At 43.1% G+C, this 18,814-nt stretch overlaps 1 protein-coding gene across 1 annotated transcript in view; it reads left to right on the top strand.

The window, feature by feature from the left end:
• The window catches only part of DEPTOR (DEP domain containing MTOR interacting protein), a 194,163-nt gene extending 175,807 nt beyond the window's left edge, over nt 1-18,356 (top strand). Inside the window, exons 8-10 of the mRNA XM_077493284.1 lie at nt 199-269; nt 668-772; nt 13,158-18,356. Of these exons, the coding sequence (XP_077349410.1) occupies nt 199-269; nt 668-772; nt 13,158-13,286 (305 nt within the window). The 3' untranslated portion in view covers nt 13,287-18,356. The remainder of the gene's footprint in view (nt 1-198; nt 270-667; nt 773-13,157) is intronic.
• Nucleotides 18,357-18,814: the final 458 nt, after the last annotated feature.

Raw genomic sequence — 18,814 nt, 5'->3', positions numbered from 1 at the left:
TTATTAAAAAGTACATGTACAGGAAAGGGCTTTATTGTCAGCAATCAGCCCTAGCCCAACTAAATACAAGTTGGAAAAAATGTTGATTATCAAGGGCCGTGACATCCTTTTTTTTTTTTTTTTTTTTACTGTATATGCCTTTTCTCCATCCTATCCTTTATTTATTAATATTATTATTCTTTTTTTTTTATCATGCAGTTTTAAAGAGGCCAGTCACACTGGATGAGCTCCTGGCCCCTGGGGCACCGTACATAAGGAAAACCCTGACTGTGAGTAGGATGCGTTTAAGTGAACTGCCTTAACTGGGTACATAGGTGTGCACACAGGGTATGCCGGATGTGCTTGGGCACACCCTAATCACCCCATGCACATTAGCATTATTGCTCTGCGTGCCAGCAAGAACATAGGAAAGATCTCCTTGTTACCGGCTCGGCCATAAGAGAAGCGTTTACAAACTTCTCTTTCACTGCGCCATTAGGGAGAGCAATGTGTCGGGGTCATATATATGTAGACACACACGTGTGTTTTGAGCTTTAGGCTGCACACCCTAATGCAATAGGCTGCACACACACCTCTGACTGGGTATAATAATATACATAGTTCTTCTATAATAACTATGCACAGTTTAATAATAACCTGATTTTTCTTGTTCCTTATGTGTGTGCAGGTTGTCAGTGATGCAGTGGGATGGGGATTTGTGGTACGGGGAGAAAAACCGTGCCATATACAAGCTGTGGACCCCACTGGACCGGCTGCTGCTGCAGGAGTGAAGGTACCTTTATCCCACTATTGTCTATATAATTGTTAGTATTATTACTATGTTCTATAATTATTATTAAAGACCAGCTCCAACCAAAACTTTTTTTTTTCTTCCTTTTGAATAGAGAAGGGTTAGATTCTCTGTCCAGTTTTTACTGTTGTCTTTGTTTTGCTGGGGAGATTTGCTCTAATCACCTGATATGATAAAAGTCTATCAAAAAGACAAGAAATGATTAGATATTTTTATGATACAGATAGAAAACAACAAAAGCACGTGTGTTTAGTATGTAGAGTGGGACGTATTCAGAATACCTGACCGTATTTTATTGCTCTCTGCATTATCAAGAACTCTCTCATGTCATGTCCTTGTGTCACCAGGACAGGACGTCAGGGGAAATATTTCCCAGCAAGGACAAAGATGGCAATAAAAACTTGACAGAGGTTCTGACCCTTACCCGCTTTATCAGAAAAAAGAATGGGTCAATGGGGACAAAGACAAGAAGTAAAAATATGTCAGAGGATATATAGTGAGGGAAAAAAGTATTTGATCCCCTGCTGATTTTTTACGTCTGCCCACTGAAAAGGAAATGATCAGTCTATAATATTAATGGTAGGTTTATTTTAACAGTGAGATACAGAATAGCAACAAAAATATCCAGAAAATGCAATTCAAATAAGTTCTAAATTGATTTGCATTTTATTGAGTGACATAAGTATTTGATCCCCTATCAATCAGCAAGATTTCTGGCTCCCAGGTGTCTTCTATACAGGCAACAAGCTGAGATTAGAGCACTCTCTTAAAGGGAGTGCTCCTACTCTCAGCTTGTTACCTGTATAAAAAGACACCTGTCCACAGAAGCAATCAATCAGATTCCAATCTCTCCACCATGGCCAAAAAGCTGCCTAAGGATGTCAGGGACAAGATTGTAGACCTACTCAAGGCTGAAATGGGTGACAAGACCATGGCCAAACAGCTAGGTGAGAGGGTGACAACAGTTGGTGCGATTATTCGCAAATGGAAGAAACACAAAATAACTGACAGTCTCTCTTGGTCTGGGGCTCCATGCAAGATCTCACCTCGTGGAGGTTCAATGATCATGAGAACGATGAGGAATCAGCCCAAAACTACACAGGAGAATCTTGTCAATGAATTGAAGGCCGCTGGGACCAGTCACCAAGAAAACAATTAACACACTATGCTGTGAAGGACTAAAATCCTGCAGCGCCCACAAGGTCCCTCTGTTTAAGAAAGAACATGTACAGGTCCGTCTGAGGTTTGCTAATGGACATCTGAATGATTCAGAGGAGAACTGGGTGAAAGTGTTGTGGGCCCTGCTGATGGCTGGGAGAGGTGGAGGAGAGGAGCTGATATATTTGACGCCGTTGGATTGCAGGGGCACACACATTGTATATTGTGTACTGCTGTAACGGAGAGGATTTCGTCATTTTACAAGAATTTTAACTTTGTTCAAACTGGGGATTCCTGACAGGCAGGGAGGGAGAGAAGACAGCACGTTATATGGTAAGACCTACCCCATTATTTTTGCAGAAACGCAGTATCTGGAGGGAGCTGAAGGTTCACAATACCAAACGTCAGCTTCAAACCTTAATGACTTGGAGAGGATCTGCAAAGAGGAGCAGGACAAAATCCTTCTTCAGATGTGTGCAAACCTGGTGGCCAACTACAAGAAATGTCTGATCTCTATAGACTGATCATTTCGTTGTTAGTGGGCAAACGTACAAAATTGGCAGGGGATCAAATACATTTTTCCTTCACGGTATCCCCCCCCCCACCCTTTCAAAATATAAAAAGCCTTTTCAGGGGCATGTGGCATTTTTTTTTCCACCTCTAAATGCACCTGCATTTTAGTTAAAGCGGAGGTCCACAGAAAAATGGAACTTCCGCTTTTCGGAACCCTCCCCCCCCTCAGGTATTTGCACCCACTGCCGGGCATTGATAACCGTGGTCACCTACGCTACTTCCCCTCCCAGAGACAGCAGGGACCATTTGGATTGCACGGAGCGACTCACTTCCTGATTCCCTTACCTAAGATGGCTGTGGCGGCAGCATCCGAGGACAGAGGGATGGTTTGGCCTCGGGTGCCGAAATCACAGGCGCCCTGGACAGGTAAGTAAATTTTAAAAGACAACAGCTGCAGTATTTGTAGCTGCTGACTTTTAAAAAAAATTTAAAATTGGTGGACCTCCGCTTTAATGTGCCCAGGCACATGCAGACATTTTAATGTGTTTTTATACATCGTGTTCAGAGGCGGAAAGAAAAATGGCCCAGGGATATGTTCCAAGAGAACCGTTTTTGCATTTTTCCTCTGCAAGCATGTATAAATGCCCCTACATGTATATAAATGCATGCTTATACATGTACATTTACTCTAATAGCTAGAATACATGACTATTCTAGCCAATAGAACGAGTTTACATGCAAATGCTTCTAAATGCATGGAAATGCCATTAAACACGCTTAAAAGCAAGTGAAAATATGCAAGATTAGAGGCATTTTTTCCGCCAACGTCTGGCAGCATGAATTCATATGCCTGTGTGCATGAGGCCTAAGGCATTCTGTATTGGAGGAAATTGCCAGGGGTGACCCAGCCCATACCCCACCAACAACCTTTTATAGAAATACTATAAAGTTTATTAAAAATACAATTCATTCTTCACACTAAATATCTAAGTATATAAAAGAAAAAGAGCGCAAATTTGAACCATTATTCTTGATATCAATACATAAGAGATAACTAGGGCTGATTTAATTGTAGTGAATTATTCTTGGCTCTGCTGTCCTTAGCGCAGTTTAGCTTGTTATCTCATCTGATTAGCTGGTATTTTTGATGGATTCTTATTACAGATTAATGTTGTGATATCCAATCCAGCACTTAAAAATGAACTCCAGGCGGACATAAAAGATGCAGATTAATGCAGACCTGTATTCATTGGTACATAATTAAATGTGTTTTAATCTCTCTTCTTCCCTTCATTGAAGGACACAGGAGTTAATTGACAGGTTATACTGCCACCTGCAGGAAAAATGCATTCTAGCAAATAAAAACATTTGTGGCCAGCTGTGCATAACTCCTCCTAGTCCCTAAATGCTGCTGTTTTTTGTTTTTTTTGCTAGTGTCAAGGAAGATAGACGCCTTTTCTGTTTTTATTCTGCTAAGTTCTCTTTCCTTCAATCAAAATGAATACACTCGGGCCCTCAATTCCAAAGCCTAGCCCAAGCCTGACCCCCAATCCACCTGCAAACCTTGGACTTCCATGTCCCCGAAGCACTCTGAAAAGTTGTTTTCAGCATGAGGGGCGCTCCTGTTTCCAAAGCTGGGGGACATTTCTTTGCCTGCGAGCACATTTGGGTTGTCAGCATATCAGATGCTTGGGCGCAAGAGGTGAATTCCAGGAGCTGGGGACATCCAGGATGCATTCGTCCACGTCCCCATTTTTCTGATGCATCAACAATTCCTTTGTTTTGCTGTGGGGGTGCCAGCACTTCAGTTTGTGGCTCTTCCATTTGGCCCTTGTACTAGCCTCTCTCATGCCTATTGCAAAGGCTTGGCTAGGACCTGAACCTTCAGAAATCAGCTTTGGAACTAACTCACTGCTTGAATATCTGGGTCTCACCCTGGATACAGCCCAAATCCGAGTTATTGTCTTGCCTATGAGAAACTTCAAACTCTCTAATCTTAGACTAGAATTCTTAAATCTCGGAGTCAAACACTTCTGCATGAGCTGTGTGGCTGATTGCAGCCTCCCTCCAGGTCTTTCCTTATGCCCAGTTCCATTCCAGACCACTGAAATGCAGCATTTTGTTTCTGTTGTCATAGAACTCTGGATGGACTAATTCTTCTGACACCAAGAACCAGACTGCTCCTGGCCTGGTGGCTCAGGAGTCCTGCTATGGACTATGGAGCAGTCCTTCCGGTCTAATGCAATCACTTTACAACTGATGCCAGCCTTTTGGGCTGGGGGGGAGAGAGTCCTGGACACGTTATTGTTGCAAGGGACTTGGCTGCCAGAGAAATCTCATCTCCCGGTCAATATCATTGAGCTTTGGGCGATTTAGTTGTTCCTACAACTTTGGCAGGCAAACTACAAGGGTTGGACCATGAAGGAAACCAGTATGGTAAAACAAATTGTTTACTAATATGGTGTTGGATCGCCTTTGGCATCCAGTGTGGTCTGAATTCTCCTAGAAATTGACAAATATAAGTCTTGGATGGTGGATAACGGAATCTGATACCTCTCTTCATGCAAAAATCACAAACCTACTTAATATCCTTTTGTTTCTTTCAGTCAGTTGACCATGTAGACCTCGCTTATGCTTATCAAATGGAATTTTCCCGGAAACTTTATGCTGTCATAACCTTTTATAACCTTGAAGTTAGATAACTTCTCCGCAGGATGTGGAAACCTTGCAAGAAGATCTGAACAAATTAATGGGGTGGGCAACTACATGGTAAATGAGGTCTAATGTAGAAAAATTTTAAAGAATGCATTTGGGTGGCAAAAATATGAAGGCAATCTATACACTGGGGGGAGAACCTCTGGGGGAATCTAGGATGGAAAAGGACCTCGGGGTCCTAGTAGGTGATAGGCTCAGCAATGGCATGCAATGCCAAGCTGCTGCTAGCAAAGCAAACAGAATATTGACATGTGTTAAAAAAGGGATTAACTCCATGGATAAAGGGATAATTCTCCCGCTCTACAAGACTCTGGTCTGGCAGCACCTAGAGTATGCTGTCCTGGGCACCAGTCCTCAGGAAAGATGTACTGGAAATGGAGTGAGTACAAAGGTAATAAAGGGTCTGGAGGATGTTAGTTATGAGGAAAGGTTAGGAGCCCTGAACTTATTCTCTCTGGAGAAGAGACGCTTGAGAGGGGATATGATTTCAATTTACAAATACCGTACTGGTGACCCCACAATAGGGATAAAACTTTTTTGCGGAAGGGATTTTAACAAGACACATGGTCACTCATTAAAATTAGAAGAAAGGAGGTTTAACCTTAAACTACGTAGAGGGTTCTTTACTGTAAGCTCTTGTACACATGGTCGGACATTCCGACGGAAACAGTCCGATGGAGCCCACACATGGTCGGATTATCTGACAACACGGTCTGATCGGACATTTTCCATTGGATTTTACGACCGTGTGTACAAGGGCTAAGAGCGGCCAGGATGTGGAATTCTCTTCTACAGGCGGTGGTCTCAGCGGAGAGCATCGATAGTTTAAAAAAAACTGTTAGCTAAGCACCTGAACGACCAAAACATACAGGGATATACAATGTAATACTGACTTATCACACGCATAGGTTGAGTTGATGGACTTGTGTCCTTTTTCAACCTCAGCCACTATGTAATTATGTAACTTCAGTCACAGAGGCACCAACTAAGCAGGCACCAATAATTTGCTCTTGTTGAAGCTCAGTAAGCTCTTACATGACTCCATATTACTAGTGGCACACACAGCGAATGGCGAAGGAGAGCTTCCCCCCTGTTAGCTAGGTGTCTCATCACACAGCGGAAGCAAAAGAATGTCACTTAAGCTTTCAGTGCACAACATGTCATCACTTTCACACCTGCAAAACATGTAGTGTTTCCATATTTTGTCCAACCTCAGCCAGCAACTCCAGGATTCAGGGGATGGTTTCTACACCCAAAAGGTGTCTTCATGACACAGGTAGGGATGAGCCGAACACCCCCCACCCCCCACCCCTTCGGTTTGCACCAGACCAGGCGAACAGGCAAAAAATATGTTTGAACAGCGTTAAAGTCTATGGGACACGAACATGAATAATTAAAAATGCTAATTTTAAAGGCTTATATGCATGGCATTGTCATAAAAAGTGTTTGGGGACCTGGGTCCTGCCCCAGGGGACATGTATCCATGCAAAAAAAAGTTTTAAAAACGTTAGTTTTCTCGGGACCAGTGATTTTAATAATGCTTAAAGTAAAACAATAAAAGTGTAATATTCCTTTAAATTTCGTACCTGGGGGGTGTTTATGGTATGCCTGAGGGGCGCATGTTTCCCGTGCTTAGAACAGTTTGACAGCAAAATGACATTTCTAAAGGAAAAAAGTAATTTAAAAATCGTGGCTACAATGAATTGTTTGTCCGCAATACACATAAAAGTTCATTGATAAAAACGGCATGGGGATTTCCGCACAGGGAAACCCTGAACCAAAAACAAATTTTAAAAAAATAGCGAGGGGGTCCCCCTGAAAATAGTTACTAGACCCTTCGGGGGGGCTCACAGATTCCGATAAGCCCCCCGCCTGCAGACCCCCACAACCACCGGGCAAGGGTTTGCCGGCGGGGGGCTTATCGGAATCAGGTGGTGATGAGACCCCTCTCCCCATCAACATGGGGACAAGGTGCTTTGAGGGGCTACCTCAAAGTACCCTCCCAATGTTGAGGGCATGTGGCCTGGTACGGGGGCGCTCTCTCGTCCCCCCTCTTTTCCTGTGGCCTGCCAGGTTGGGTGCTCAGATAAGGGTCTGGTATGGATTTTTGGGGGGACCCCACGCCATTTAAAAAAAAATTGGTGCGGGGTTCCCCTTAAAATCCATACCAGACATGAAGGGTCTGGTATGGATTTTGAGGGGGACCCCCGCGCCATTTTATTTTTACATTTTGGCGTGGGGATCCCCTTAATATCTATACCAGACCTGAAGGGCCATGCCATTTTTATCAATGAACTTTTATGTGTATTGCGGACCAACAATTCATTGCTGCTGCGAGTAGTTTTAAATAACTTTGTTTTCCTTTAGAAATGTTATTTTGCTGTTAGACTGTTCTAAAAATGGGAAACATGCGCCCCTTTACAGGCATACTATAGACACCCCCCAGGTACGAAATTTAAAGGAACATTGCACTTTTATTGTTTCACTTTAAGCATTATTAAAATCACTGCTCCCGAAAAAACAACTGTTTTTAAAACTTTTTTTTGCATTAATACATGTCCCCTGGGCAGGATCCAGATCCTCAAACACTTTTTATGACAATGCCATGCATATAAGCCTTTAAAATTAGCACTTTTGATTTCTCCCATAGATTTTTAAAGTGTGTTCCGTGGCTTTTGAATTTGTCGCGAACACCCAAAATTGCTCGCTGTTCGGCGAACTGGCGAACAGCCAATGTTCAAGTCGAACATAAGTTTGACTCGAACATAAAGCTCATCCCTGGTCACAGGTAGGGTATGCCAGATGTGGACCGCCTAACCTCCCCACCAACTCCTTTTCCTTCCCTGAAACTCCTTCCTCGTCTGCTCCAAAAAATCGAGAGGGTGGTTCTTATTGCTTTGGATTGGCCTAGCCAGACTTGGTGTCTGACCATAGTTTAAACTAAAAACATAAATGTAATATATTGCAGCTTTCCAGTCATTGGATGTGGTGGCTGCATTCGTTTTCTTCAAGTACATTATCGGCAACTACATAAAATATCTGTCGATCTTGCCAGAAATGCTGCATCTTTGTTACTTCCCATGAGCAGAAATGAAGGCCCAAAGTGGCTCCTTCGATCGATACAATGGAGGGATGAGTGTAGACGTGAGATAAATGGTATAAAAAGTGGCCTAATCAGTGACTCAAGTATGGAGTTATGCATATTTTTTGCATACGGCTTTCATTTTTCTTTAAGACATTTCCAGTTAGTGCAATTGTAATGCTTCTTTTTTTTTAAATCTGTTAATATTTTAGGTTACTCCTATTCTATAATCCCTGATTATGACAGAGATCAGTGGATCAGTTATATTTTATGTGCAAAAACAGCAGATGCCAGTAATGAGCTGATTCAGACTGGTGATTACTGGCAGAGCTGAGCATGTACAATGCAAACCTCTTCCATCCTTTGCCAGCCTTTCATTGTCTGTGGCATCCTGCCAGCAGTGTGAGGGTGGGTAAATAAGACTTTGTGCTAAACGAAATACTGAAATGAAATAAACTACGTTCTGGATTCTTTCAGGCTGATAACCACCCAGTTGTTCTGGAAATCTCTGCTGAAACACTCACTGCTGCCAACTGTGTAACTGACTTCACCCGGATTGCTGGAGCTCAGACAAGCTGGCAGTTCTGGGCAGTTGTTGCACCTAGAGCAATGGCTAATAGTACTAATGATTGCTTAAATATTCCAAGCTGCTCCCGAACCCCTCTGTGGATCATAACAGAGCTTATTACATGAAGTACAAAAAAGGGGAACTGAATGCTGCAGAATGCACAGATTTATATATATATATATATATATATATCCTGTTTGCCTGAAAATAAGACCTAGCATCTTATTGGTCTGGTGATGGCTGCAATATAAGCCCTACCCCCCAAAAAAGCCCTACCCTGTTTCCCCCCGACAAAAAACCCTACCCTGAAAATAAGACCTACAAGGACTTTAACTAGGGCTTATTTTGCAGCCATCACCTACAATCACACTAGGTCTTATTTTTGGGGAAACAAGGAATATATCGATATATAAATCTCTATAGCTATAGATAGATAGATAGACTATCTATATATAGATCTATATATAGAGAGATATCTATATATTACACACACTATATTGTCAAGTGTATTGGGATGCCTGCCTTTACAAGCACATGAACTTAAATGGCATCACAGTCTTAGTCTGTAGGGTTCAATATTGAGTTGGGCCACCCTTTGCAGCTATAACAGCTTCAACTCTTCTGGGAAGGCTGTCCACAAGGTTTAGGAGTGTATCTATGGGAATCTTTGACCATTCTTCCAGAAGTACATTTGTGAGGTCAGACATTGATATTGGACGAGATGGCCTGGCTTGCAGTCTCTATTATAATTCATCCCAAAGGTGTTCTATCAGCTTGAGGTCAAGACTCTGTGCAGGCCAGTCAAGTTCCTCCACCCCAAACTCGCTCATCCATGTCTTTATGGACCTTGCTTTGTGCACTGGTCCAAATTATTTGGAGGGGGAATTATGTTTTTTTTTTCAGGGGTTGGGCTTGGCCCCTTAGTTCCAGTGACAAAAACTCTTAAGGTGTCAGCATACCAAGACATTTTGGACAATTTCATGCTCCCAACTTTATAGGGACAGTTTGGGGATGGCCCCTTCCTGTTCCAACATTACTGCGCACCAGTGCACAAAGCAAGATCCATAAAGACATGGGTGAGTGCATTTGGGGTGGAGGATCTTGACTGGCCTATACAGAGTCCTGACCTCAACCCAATAGAATACCTTTGGGATGAATTAGAGCGGAGACTGCAAGCCAGGCCTTCTTGTCCACTATCAGTGCCTGACCTCACAAATGTGCTTCTGGAAAAATGGTCAAACATTCCCATAGACACACTCCTAAACTGTGCGGACAGCCTTCCCAGAAGAGTTGAAGCTGTAAATTGCATTAAAAATATTTGCGTGTGGCCGGTGTCCCAATACTTTTGACAGTATAGAGTGTGTATATATATATATATATATTTTTTTCACCCCATCATTTTTTTTTTCACCCCATGTATATATAAAAAAGTTGTGTACACATCTGGTATAGTCAACAGCTACAAATACTGTAGCGGCTGACTTTTAATATGAGGACACTCACCTGAGCTGATTTTTGAATCGGCTTTGAGTCAAAAAAAAAAAAAAGAAAAGCCAAATATTGCAGTGGGGTTGGAGAGCAATGCAGACCAGTAGAACTTCCATGTTTGGGTGAAGTTCTGCTTTAAGGATGGAGAGCTTGGACCATAGATTGGGAGAAACAAAAATGAGTGCTAATGGGAAAAAGACAGTAGAAGCATTGCTAACTGCTATATAGAATGTCTTTGAAGAGTCTGCTGTAACAGTGTTCCTGGGTAAGGTCCAAGATAGGCATCAGTGCTACTGCTTTTGAGAGAGGCAGATGTGACACTGCTCCTAGGGCAGAGGGAAGAATGTTAGAAGTCACACTGCTGATGGTTGAGGGTCAGGATAGGTATCAGTGCTGCCAATTTGGAAAGAGGTAGATGTAACGCTTCTCCGAGGACAAGGGGAGGAGAGTCATTGATGATACAGCTCCTAGGTTAAGGTCAGAATAGGCATTAGCACCTGTGCTTTGGAGAGAGGCAAATTTGACACTGCTCCTAGGGCAGGAGGAAGAATGTCAGCAGTGACGCTGCTAATGTTGAGGGTGAGGATAGGCACTGCTGCTTTGGAAAGAAACAGAGGTGACACAGCACCTAGGGCAGATGAAGAGAGTGAGTAGGGATGCTGCTTGTGGGTGAGGGTTAAGATGGGCATCATGCTGCCAATGTGTAAAGAGGCAGTCGCAGCTGTGATGCTACGCTTAGGATGGGAGAAGAGAGCCAGTAGTGACATTGCTCATGGATTAGGGCCAAGATAGGCATCAATACTGCTGCTTTGGAAAGAAGCAAATATGACACTGCTCCTGGTGCAGGGGGGAAGGATTCATTTGGCCAGAGATGGGTTGAAATTTTGACTTTTCGGCTGAATTTTGAATCATGTGGCTGTCCCTGTCAAATTGGGGACTAGGGTCATGATAGCCATTAGTACTGCTGCTTTGGAGAGAGGCAAAATTGACATTGCTCCTAGTACAGGAGGAAGAATGTCGGCAGTGACACTGCTCTTATCGAGGGTCAGGATAGTCATCAGCACTGCTGCTTATGAAGGAAGCAAATGTGACATTGCTTCTAGAGGAAAGGGAAGCTAGACAGTAGTGACATTGCTCATGGGTGAGGTTCATGATAGGCATTTACCCCCCCCCCCCCCCCTTCTTTTTTTTTTTTGGAAAGAAGCAGATGTGATGCTGCTTCTACAGCAGAGGAAGAGAGTCAGTAGTGAAACACACTGCTCATGGCTGAGGGTCAAGATGGGCAGCATGCTGTTTATTTGGAAAGCGGCAGATGTGACACTGCTCTTATAGCAGGGGCAGAGAGCTGGTGGTGACACTGCTCATGGATGAGGGTCAAGATGGGCATCAATACTGCTGCTTTGGAAAAAAAACAAATATTACACTGCTCCTAGTGCAGGGGAAGAGAATTAAGTTGGCCATAGACGGATCAAAATTTGGCTGGTTCAGCAGGGACCAGCTGAATTTTGAATCATGTGGCTGTCCCTGTCAAACAGAATATTGGAAAAATGTTCTTGGTCAGCGGAATCAGTCAGAATACAATGTACTGGCAGAAGGAATACAATGTACTCCATCCACACAAGGAAAGGACCATTAATAAAAAGTTGAAATGTACTAAAATTGCAGTTGCACTTTAACTTTGGATATCGGTGTTGCAAGTGTAGCGCCCTGCTCCTGATGAGCAGACGCTATTGTTTTTTCAAATTTAATTGTCTGAAGCTGTAGTTTGGCTCAGACTAATTTCCCTAAAAGTTCTGGTTTCTGTACCAGTCCAGCTAGGTTGCACTGATTCCCACCTGACCATAGGTGTCGCTGTCAACGTCGGTGGTTGTGGAACAGCAGCAGGCTGGATGCAGTGAATGCCACCTCTTGCTCGGAAATGGTTCAGTGGGTGTGGTTTGCCTGCTGTGCATTCTGGGAGAGGGTATTTAAGGTACCGACGCCATTTTTTTTGGTTAGTTTTCCTGGGTCCGTGATCCCAACCCCAGGCCTCTCCTGGCCTGGGGTCTATGTCCCATGGCCTTGCGCCTCGCGGCCGGCTGGCCCGAAGCTTCGCAACTGAGAGTGTAGGCCCAGGAATGTTTTGGGGCCTACAGATCCAGGGGTGATCCTGTGCTGTCTCGCCTGCGGGGAGAAGTAAAAAAAAGCTGTAGGATCCAAAGGAGGACTTTTCCAGTGGAGGACCGAGCGCAAGGCTGGTGTCTCTGGAGGAGCCTGGAAACTCAGTTTGAGGACGCAACCCGGATCAATATCCTTACAGTGTCGCCGGGTCAGCTGAAAGAATCTGGTACTGTATGGTAGTTCTTCCTAAAAACTCCCAAAAATCTCTAAGTTCAGTTAACAAGTCTGTGGCAGAGACTTTGGCATCTCACCGGCTTCTAGGTCGAGGATGAGAGGTGACTGCTGGATCCAGTCTGTGGAGCTGTTTGTCCTCTGGATCTGACTTATACCTCTAACCCGCAATTACTAGGTGCCTGAACTCCCCCTTATCCTCTAACCCTCTATTGAAGGACTGTGTCTTGTGTCTTTCTTTGGTGTTACCCCTAAATAAATCTTAAAAAAGGACCAGGTGTCTGATCTATCATCATTTGGGCTACTTTCCACGGGACTCCCCTAAGATGAAGAGATGAGCAGGTGATTCGGGGGTTAGTGCTACACAAGCAACAGTGTTAATCACAATGCCGCCATGTTGCTACCATTTCCATTTGGTTGCCATGAGTTCCAGAACTTTGCAAACAATTCCTTCACATTTTTGCTCCTTTATTCAACTAGTTTGATTATATTCTGTATTGTTCTACTTTCAGATCCGCCAGTTTGTGGTATCCGTGAATGGCCTCAACGTCCTACAGTGTCATTTCAGAGCTGTCAGCAACCTCGTCCTTACCGGCCCGCGTACCATTGTCATGGAAGTGATGGAGGAGGTAGAACCGTGAATTACGGGAAGGGCAGGAAGGGGAATGTGGCAGTTCAGGCTGTTTTTTAACCAAAACAAAACCAATTCTCTGTTATTCTGTGTGGGGAAAGTTGCCAGTTCCGTCCAGTCCAGCCCTCCCCTCCTGCCACTGTTCTTCAATTTTGGTTTCTGAGCCTCCATAAACCTCCGCTGCTCCAAGGTGAAACTTGAAAAGAAACATAAAAAACTGGACTATGTTGTTGTTTCTGACGATCTCGCAAAGAATAAGCTGTGCTAATATTTCTCTATGTATTGTATGTGTGCTATGTGTGGAAATGGAATATATTGTGTCAGAGCTGAATGCCTAACATTCAAGAAGTGCCATTACACAATCACAGTGATGTCTGTAAATCTAGCAATGGGTCTTGTGTGTGACCAGCCTCTATCAGCCAATCACATAGGTCTATTCCTTATCAAAAGGCAAACTTAGAGGAGGATATCTCCTAGAGTTTGGCAAAAGATGAGAGATTTTCTCTTTCCATAATGATTGCTGAGAACACAAAACCACTGTGACTTTTCCTCTTGGCATGTTGGATATTATTTTCAAAGCCTGCACAGTAAAAAGACCATTTTCTTTTTATTTCTCCAAACAAACAGCAAACACTACTGGAAGGGGTGTCAAAATATGTTTGCGAGAAGCCTCTGATGGAAGCTGCCATCTTCTGGCCTGTAAAAGACTTCCAAGGCAATAAAGCTGCACCTATTCAGATTTAGGCTGGCCAACAGCCAAAAACCGAACCGATTCCACCTATCCAAACAAGCAAGGTGGATGGAGGAATTCCCCCCTTCCTTCCCTACTGTGCCATTATATTATAACAGCAGGACTCAGAATACACTGATCAGCAGCTGCAGCCACTAAGTGAGAGAGATTTCCCAGCAAGCCCGTTCTACAGAAGGTAATCATTAGGCTTTTCTCGACTTTTGTTGAGCATGATTGCCCACACATGGATCAACATTTCTCCAATTGCTGCTGAAGCGGCTGAATTTCAATTCATCTTTGGCCAATTTTACTCAGTGTCATGCCATTGCCCCAGAACGAATAGACAACCCAGACTTCAGATAATGGCAGCATCCATCTGGACAGTCTCATATAGAAATTTTTCACAGATCAAGCACAAGCCTGATTCAGTCCCTTTTCACACAAAGGGTCCAACCAGGTTTCATAGTTTCATAGTTAGTTAGGTTGAATAAAGACACCAGTCCATCCAGTTCAACCTGAGTGAGTGTCTACAATTGTCCCTATCCCTGTACATTTCACACTCATGTTGGTCCCTACCTTCAAGGAGCCCACAATCCAAGGTCCCCATTCATATCCTAGGGGCCAATTTTGAACAGAAGCCAATTTACCTGCCTGCATATCTTTGGATCATGGGAGGAAACCGGAGTACCCGGAGGAAACCCACGCAGGCACAGGGAGAACATGCAAACTCCAGGCAGGTAGTGTCGTGGTTGGGATTTGAACCAGCGACCCTTCTTACTGCTAGGTGAGGTCCACCTCTCAATTTTTCAGGCTGACCTGATTGGATGGTCCATGTATCCCTAAGGACTTGTATCCATTTACACCCTCTTACCTCCAGTCTGATCTGGTTCAATAAAAAAAAAAAAAATGGAAGGGAATCTGTCCTCTGTGTAGGCCAGGGGTCTCCAAACTTTCTAAGCAAAGGGCCAGTTTATTGTCCTTCAGGCTTTAGGGAGCTGGGCTGTGGCCATTGGGAGTAGAAAATGCCCTGGGATCAGTGCCCCATCATTGATTGTAATGAGGGGAAATAGTGCCCCATTATTGATATTAATGAGAAGAATAGTAGCCCGTCGATGGTGTCAGTGGGAGTTATGGTGCTCCATCATTGGTGTCAGTTGGTGGAATAGTGCCTCAAGGGCAAGATAACGGCAAGTAAAGGGCCACATCCGGCCCCCGGGCTGCTGTTTAGAGACCTCTGATCTAGGCCGATTGGATCAGAGAGCAGTCGGGTGTAATCAGACAGGAGGAGTCTATTCCCAGCCACCCATAGAGAAGAGCAGGCTGTGTCCATGTCCACCTGCTGATCAAAACGGTGTCTGCCCCATGTGAAAAGGTCCTTGTTTTAGGACCCCAGACTACACTTTTGAATGAAGGCTGTGGCAATAAGACAACGTCCTATTTGCTGAGCTCTCAGAGGGTCATATAATATACACAAAGTGACAGAGAGGACCCCATTAGACCCCCTAGTCTCATGTCCCTGTGTTTGTGCCATCCTCTCCACTGCAACTCGATGACTTACAGGGCAGCTTAAGGGAAACCATAATGGGTTTACATCAATTCTCTTTTTCACTTACGCTTGTAAGTTAAAAAATAAATAAATGATATTGTGTTTATATATACAATATGCAAAAAATATAACTTCACAAATAAACCTTTAATTCATGACAAAGAATTCCAAAGAGCACTATGAGTTATCTAAAGAGACAGTACGGCAGTAATTATCTCCTTTCAGTCAAGCTATCTCTCATTAAAACCATGGACAGAGCCATTCAGAGCGGGGGACGGGAGGTGGGAGGAGTCACTGCTTTGACTTAGACCCCTTTCACACTGGAGGCGTTTTTCAGGCGCTTTAGTGCAAAAAATAGCGCCTGTAAAATTTTTCATAAAAATGGAGAGGTTTCCCCGTGAGGTTTTGTGTTGCAGCAAGAAATTCAAAAATGAAATGAAAAAATATAAATCTATTAGAAAAAAGTATTGGCATACAAAGACATTCATTTATGTTAAAACATGAGCTCTGTGGATGAGGCTAATGCAAGTACATCATAATACAGCCGTAGATATACATAAAAAGCATAGCATGATGTCGGTATATATAGTCATACTGGAAAATCCTGACGTGTTTCGACCATTAACAGTAGAGGTCTCCTTCGGGGCGAAAGAGTAAAAGAAAATACATTGTAAGAATAAACACATTTAAAAGTCAGACAACAGTATGTATTAGTATTGACACATATATTACAATTCATCAATCATATTTACCATTGACGACTGCGGAAATAGCCTCCCAAATGCTAGGCACAGCATACATTACACATATGTAGTTCACAAATTATAGACTTGGAAATGGCCTTTTTCACTGTGCAGGTTCCAGTTTGTTCTGGACATATAACAACGTTATGTTCTAGAACAATTTTTTTTAAACCTGATGATCATTGATATTGGAAAGTTGGTGTAACCTGCTTTGGAAAAATTACACCTGGAATATGATTGGCTGCTATAGAGACAGGTCCTGTCTGCTGCATTTCATTAAGGCTCGTTGTTAATCAGCACCACCTAGTACAGATAGATTCAGTAGATATTTGTTACTCTATATGTTCTTTCCTTCATTACAGCCACAGAGATAATGGAGAAATTAAATACTTGAATCACATTTGTACACAACTGATTGTATGATGTTAAGCTAAGAGATTAAAGGGGCATTCTGTTTTGGGTGGGGTGGGATAAAGATCGATTATTCTCTGGGTCTTTCTGGGAATCTAGTAGAGAGATGCCACCCCCCCCCTAGTACTCCTGCCAGTATGCCACACTGGGCTTTTCAGCTGAGCTATTTGTGTCACCAGTTTGTATGTTTAATGTACTTCTTGGGAGAGTCCACCAGAGGGCGCATACTACAGCATTTAGTGGATTAACTAATAAGAATACATGGAAAAGTCATACAGTAGAACCTTGGTTTTATGAGTAACGTGGTTAAAGAGCCTTTTGAAAGACAAGCAACTTATTTTTTAAAATTTTGACTCGAGTGTTACCTCACAAAACAAGCAGAATTCAAGCTAATGGGTGGTGCAGTACCGCATTTGACCAGTGGAGACACTCAAAATGGTTTGGAGCCGTTCGGAAACACTTGGAAATACTCAGTTCCTGAATGTTCCCGAGGCTCTCCGAGTTCAGCCAAGCTGTCCCAGAGTATTTCCAAGGCTCTCCGGTGCCCCCCCCCCACTTCTGGGCACATACGGCATTGCATGTAATAGAAGTCAGTGCGGAAATTTCCATTGACTTCTATGGGGAAAACTCGCTTTGACATGCGAGTGCTTTGGATTACAAACATTCTCCTGGAACGGATTATGCTCGTAATCCAAGGTTCCGCTGTATTAGTGAAACCAGTAGCTCAGCTGAAAAAGCCAAGATTGGTTAGTTACAGCCGTGCGTGGTGTGTGGGAAGTCTTTGTGAGGTTCTCAGACAGCGGTAAAGCAGGAAATGGAACCCTGTCCCACCCCTGGAAAATAGGGTCCCGTTTTGGATGGAGCTGCTCATTATTGTACCGTCTGTTTGTACACAAAGGGAAACCTTTCGCCATGAGTGCTTTTTTTTTGCATACATTTATATTGGTACATTTTGTTACCCCGTCTAATCAAATCTGCGTATGTGTTACAAATTTTAGATATTTTAAAGGGATATATAGGGGAGGTTTTATATTGTGGATTTAAAAATGTGACTTTACAAAGTTGATTTATTAATTACATTTTTTTGTTTTCTCATTACATTGCTGCAAAAAAAAATTATATAGAGGCGCACAGAGTTTGTGTTTGCAATATATATGTATATGCCATTTATGTAGCATTTATTTACCTATATAAGATGAATATATATATATTTAAAGTGGAAGAAGCAAGTTTTCCACCTGGGTAGGTATATCTTGCAGTTCTTGGCTGATGCAGGAGCTATGCTAAGGATAAAACTCTATTCTGAAATGATCCATGCTAGGATGGCCAGTTGGGAGTTAGGCAGGTAACACCATAAATGAGTGTATTGTGCATACGGGTTTAGCTTGTATTAGGCTGGATTCACATCTATGCACTTTTAGTGCTTTTTGCAGTTTGCAGATTTGCACTACAGTCCATTTAAAATGGTTTCCTATGGAACACGGTCTGTAGTGCAAATCTGCAAAATGCAAAAAGCACTAAAAATGCCATAGGTGTGAATCCAGCATAAGAGGGATATGTACAACAGGTGTCTACAAAGCATTTTCAGTTTTTTCAGCAAGTGGTGCACAGTTTTCTTGAAGACTTTAAATTAAAGACTCTATCACCAGATTATTTATTTCAGCAACTCTTTCTGTAAGATGATATGTGCATTTACCGTTTTCCTTGTATGTTATTCAACTGTAAAAGCCTTCCTTGTATAGACTTTCAAAAGCCCCAATGCTGCTGATGGCTGCCGCCATCTTGGATGGGATGTCAGCAGCCCCAGCAGGCTCAGAGTTGTCGTTCAAGTGACCCTCTATAGCAGTGATCGCGAACCTTGGCACCCCAGATGTTTTGGAACTACATTTCCCATGATGCTCAACTCCACTGCAGAGCGCATGGGCATCATGGGAAATGTAGTTCCAAAACATCTGGGGTGCCAAGGTTCGCCATCACTGGTCTACATACAAGCTCCTGCCTACATACAAGGTTATATAGAGAGGAGTAGAGGAGCTGGATCAGCACAGACAGTAATTAGACATTCCCCAAGGGCTATTGCTGTGCTAGGGAATGGATACTTCACATTT

The sequence above is a fragment of the Lithobates pipiens genome, unplaced genomic scaffold (assembly GCF_037356315.1).
Source record: "Lithobates pipiens isolate NorthernLeopardFrog02 unplaced genomic scaffold, aLitPip1_a1.2 Scaffold_19, whole genome shotgun sequence".
Classification (NCBI taxonomy): Eukaryota; Metazoa; Chordata; class Amphibia; order Anura; family Ranidae; genus Lithobates; species Lithobates pipiens.
This window is presented reverse-complemented; position numbering and strand designations above follow the sequence as displayed.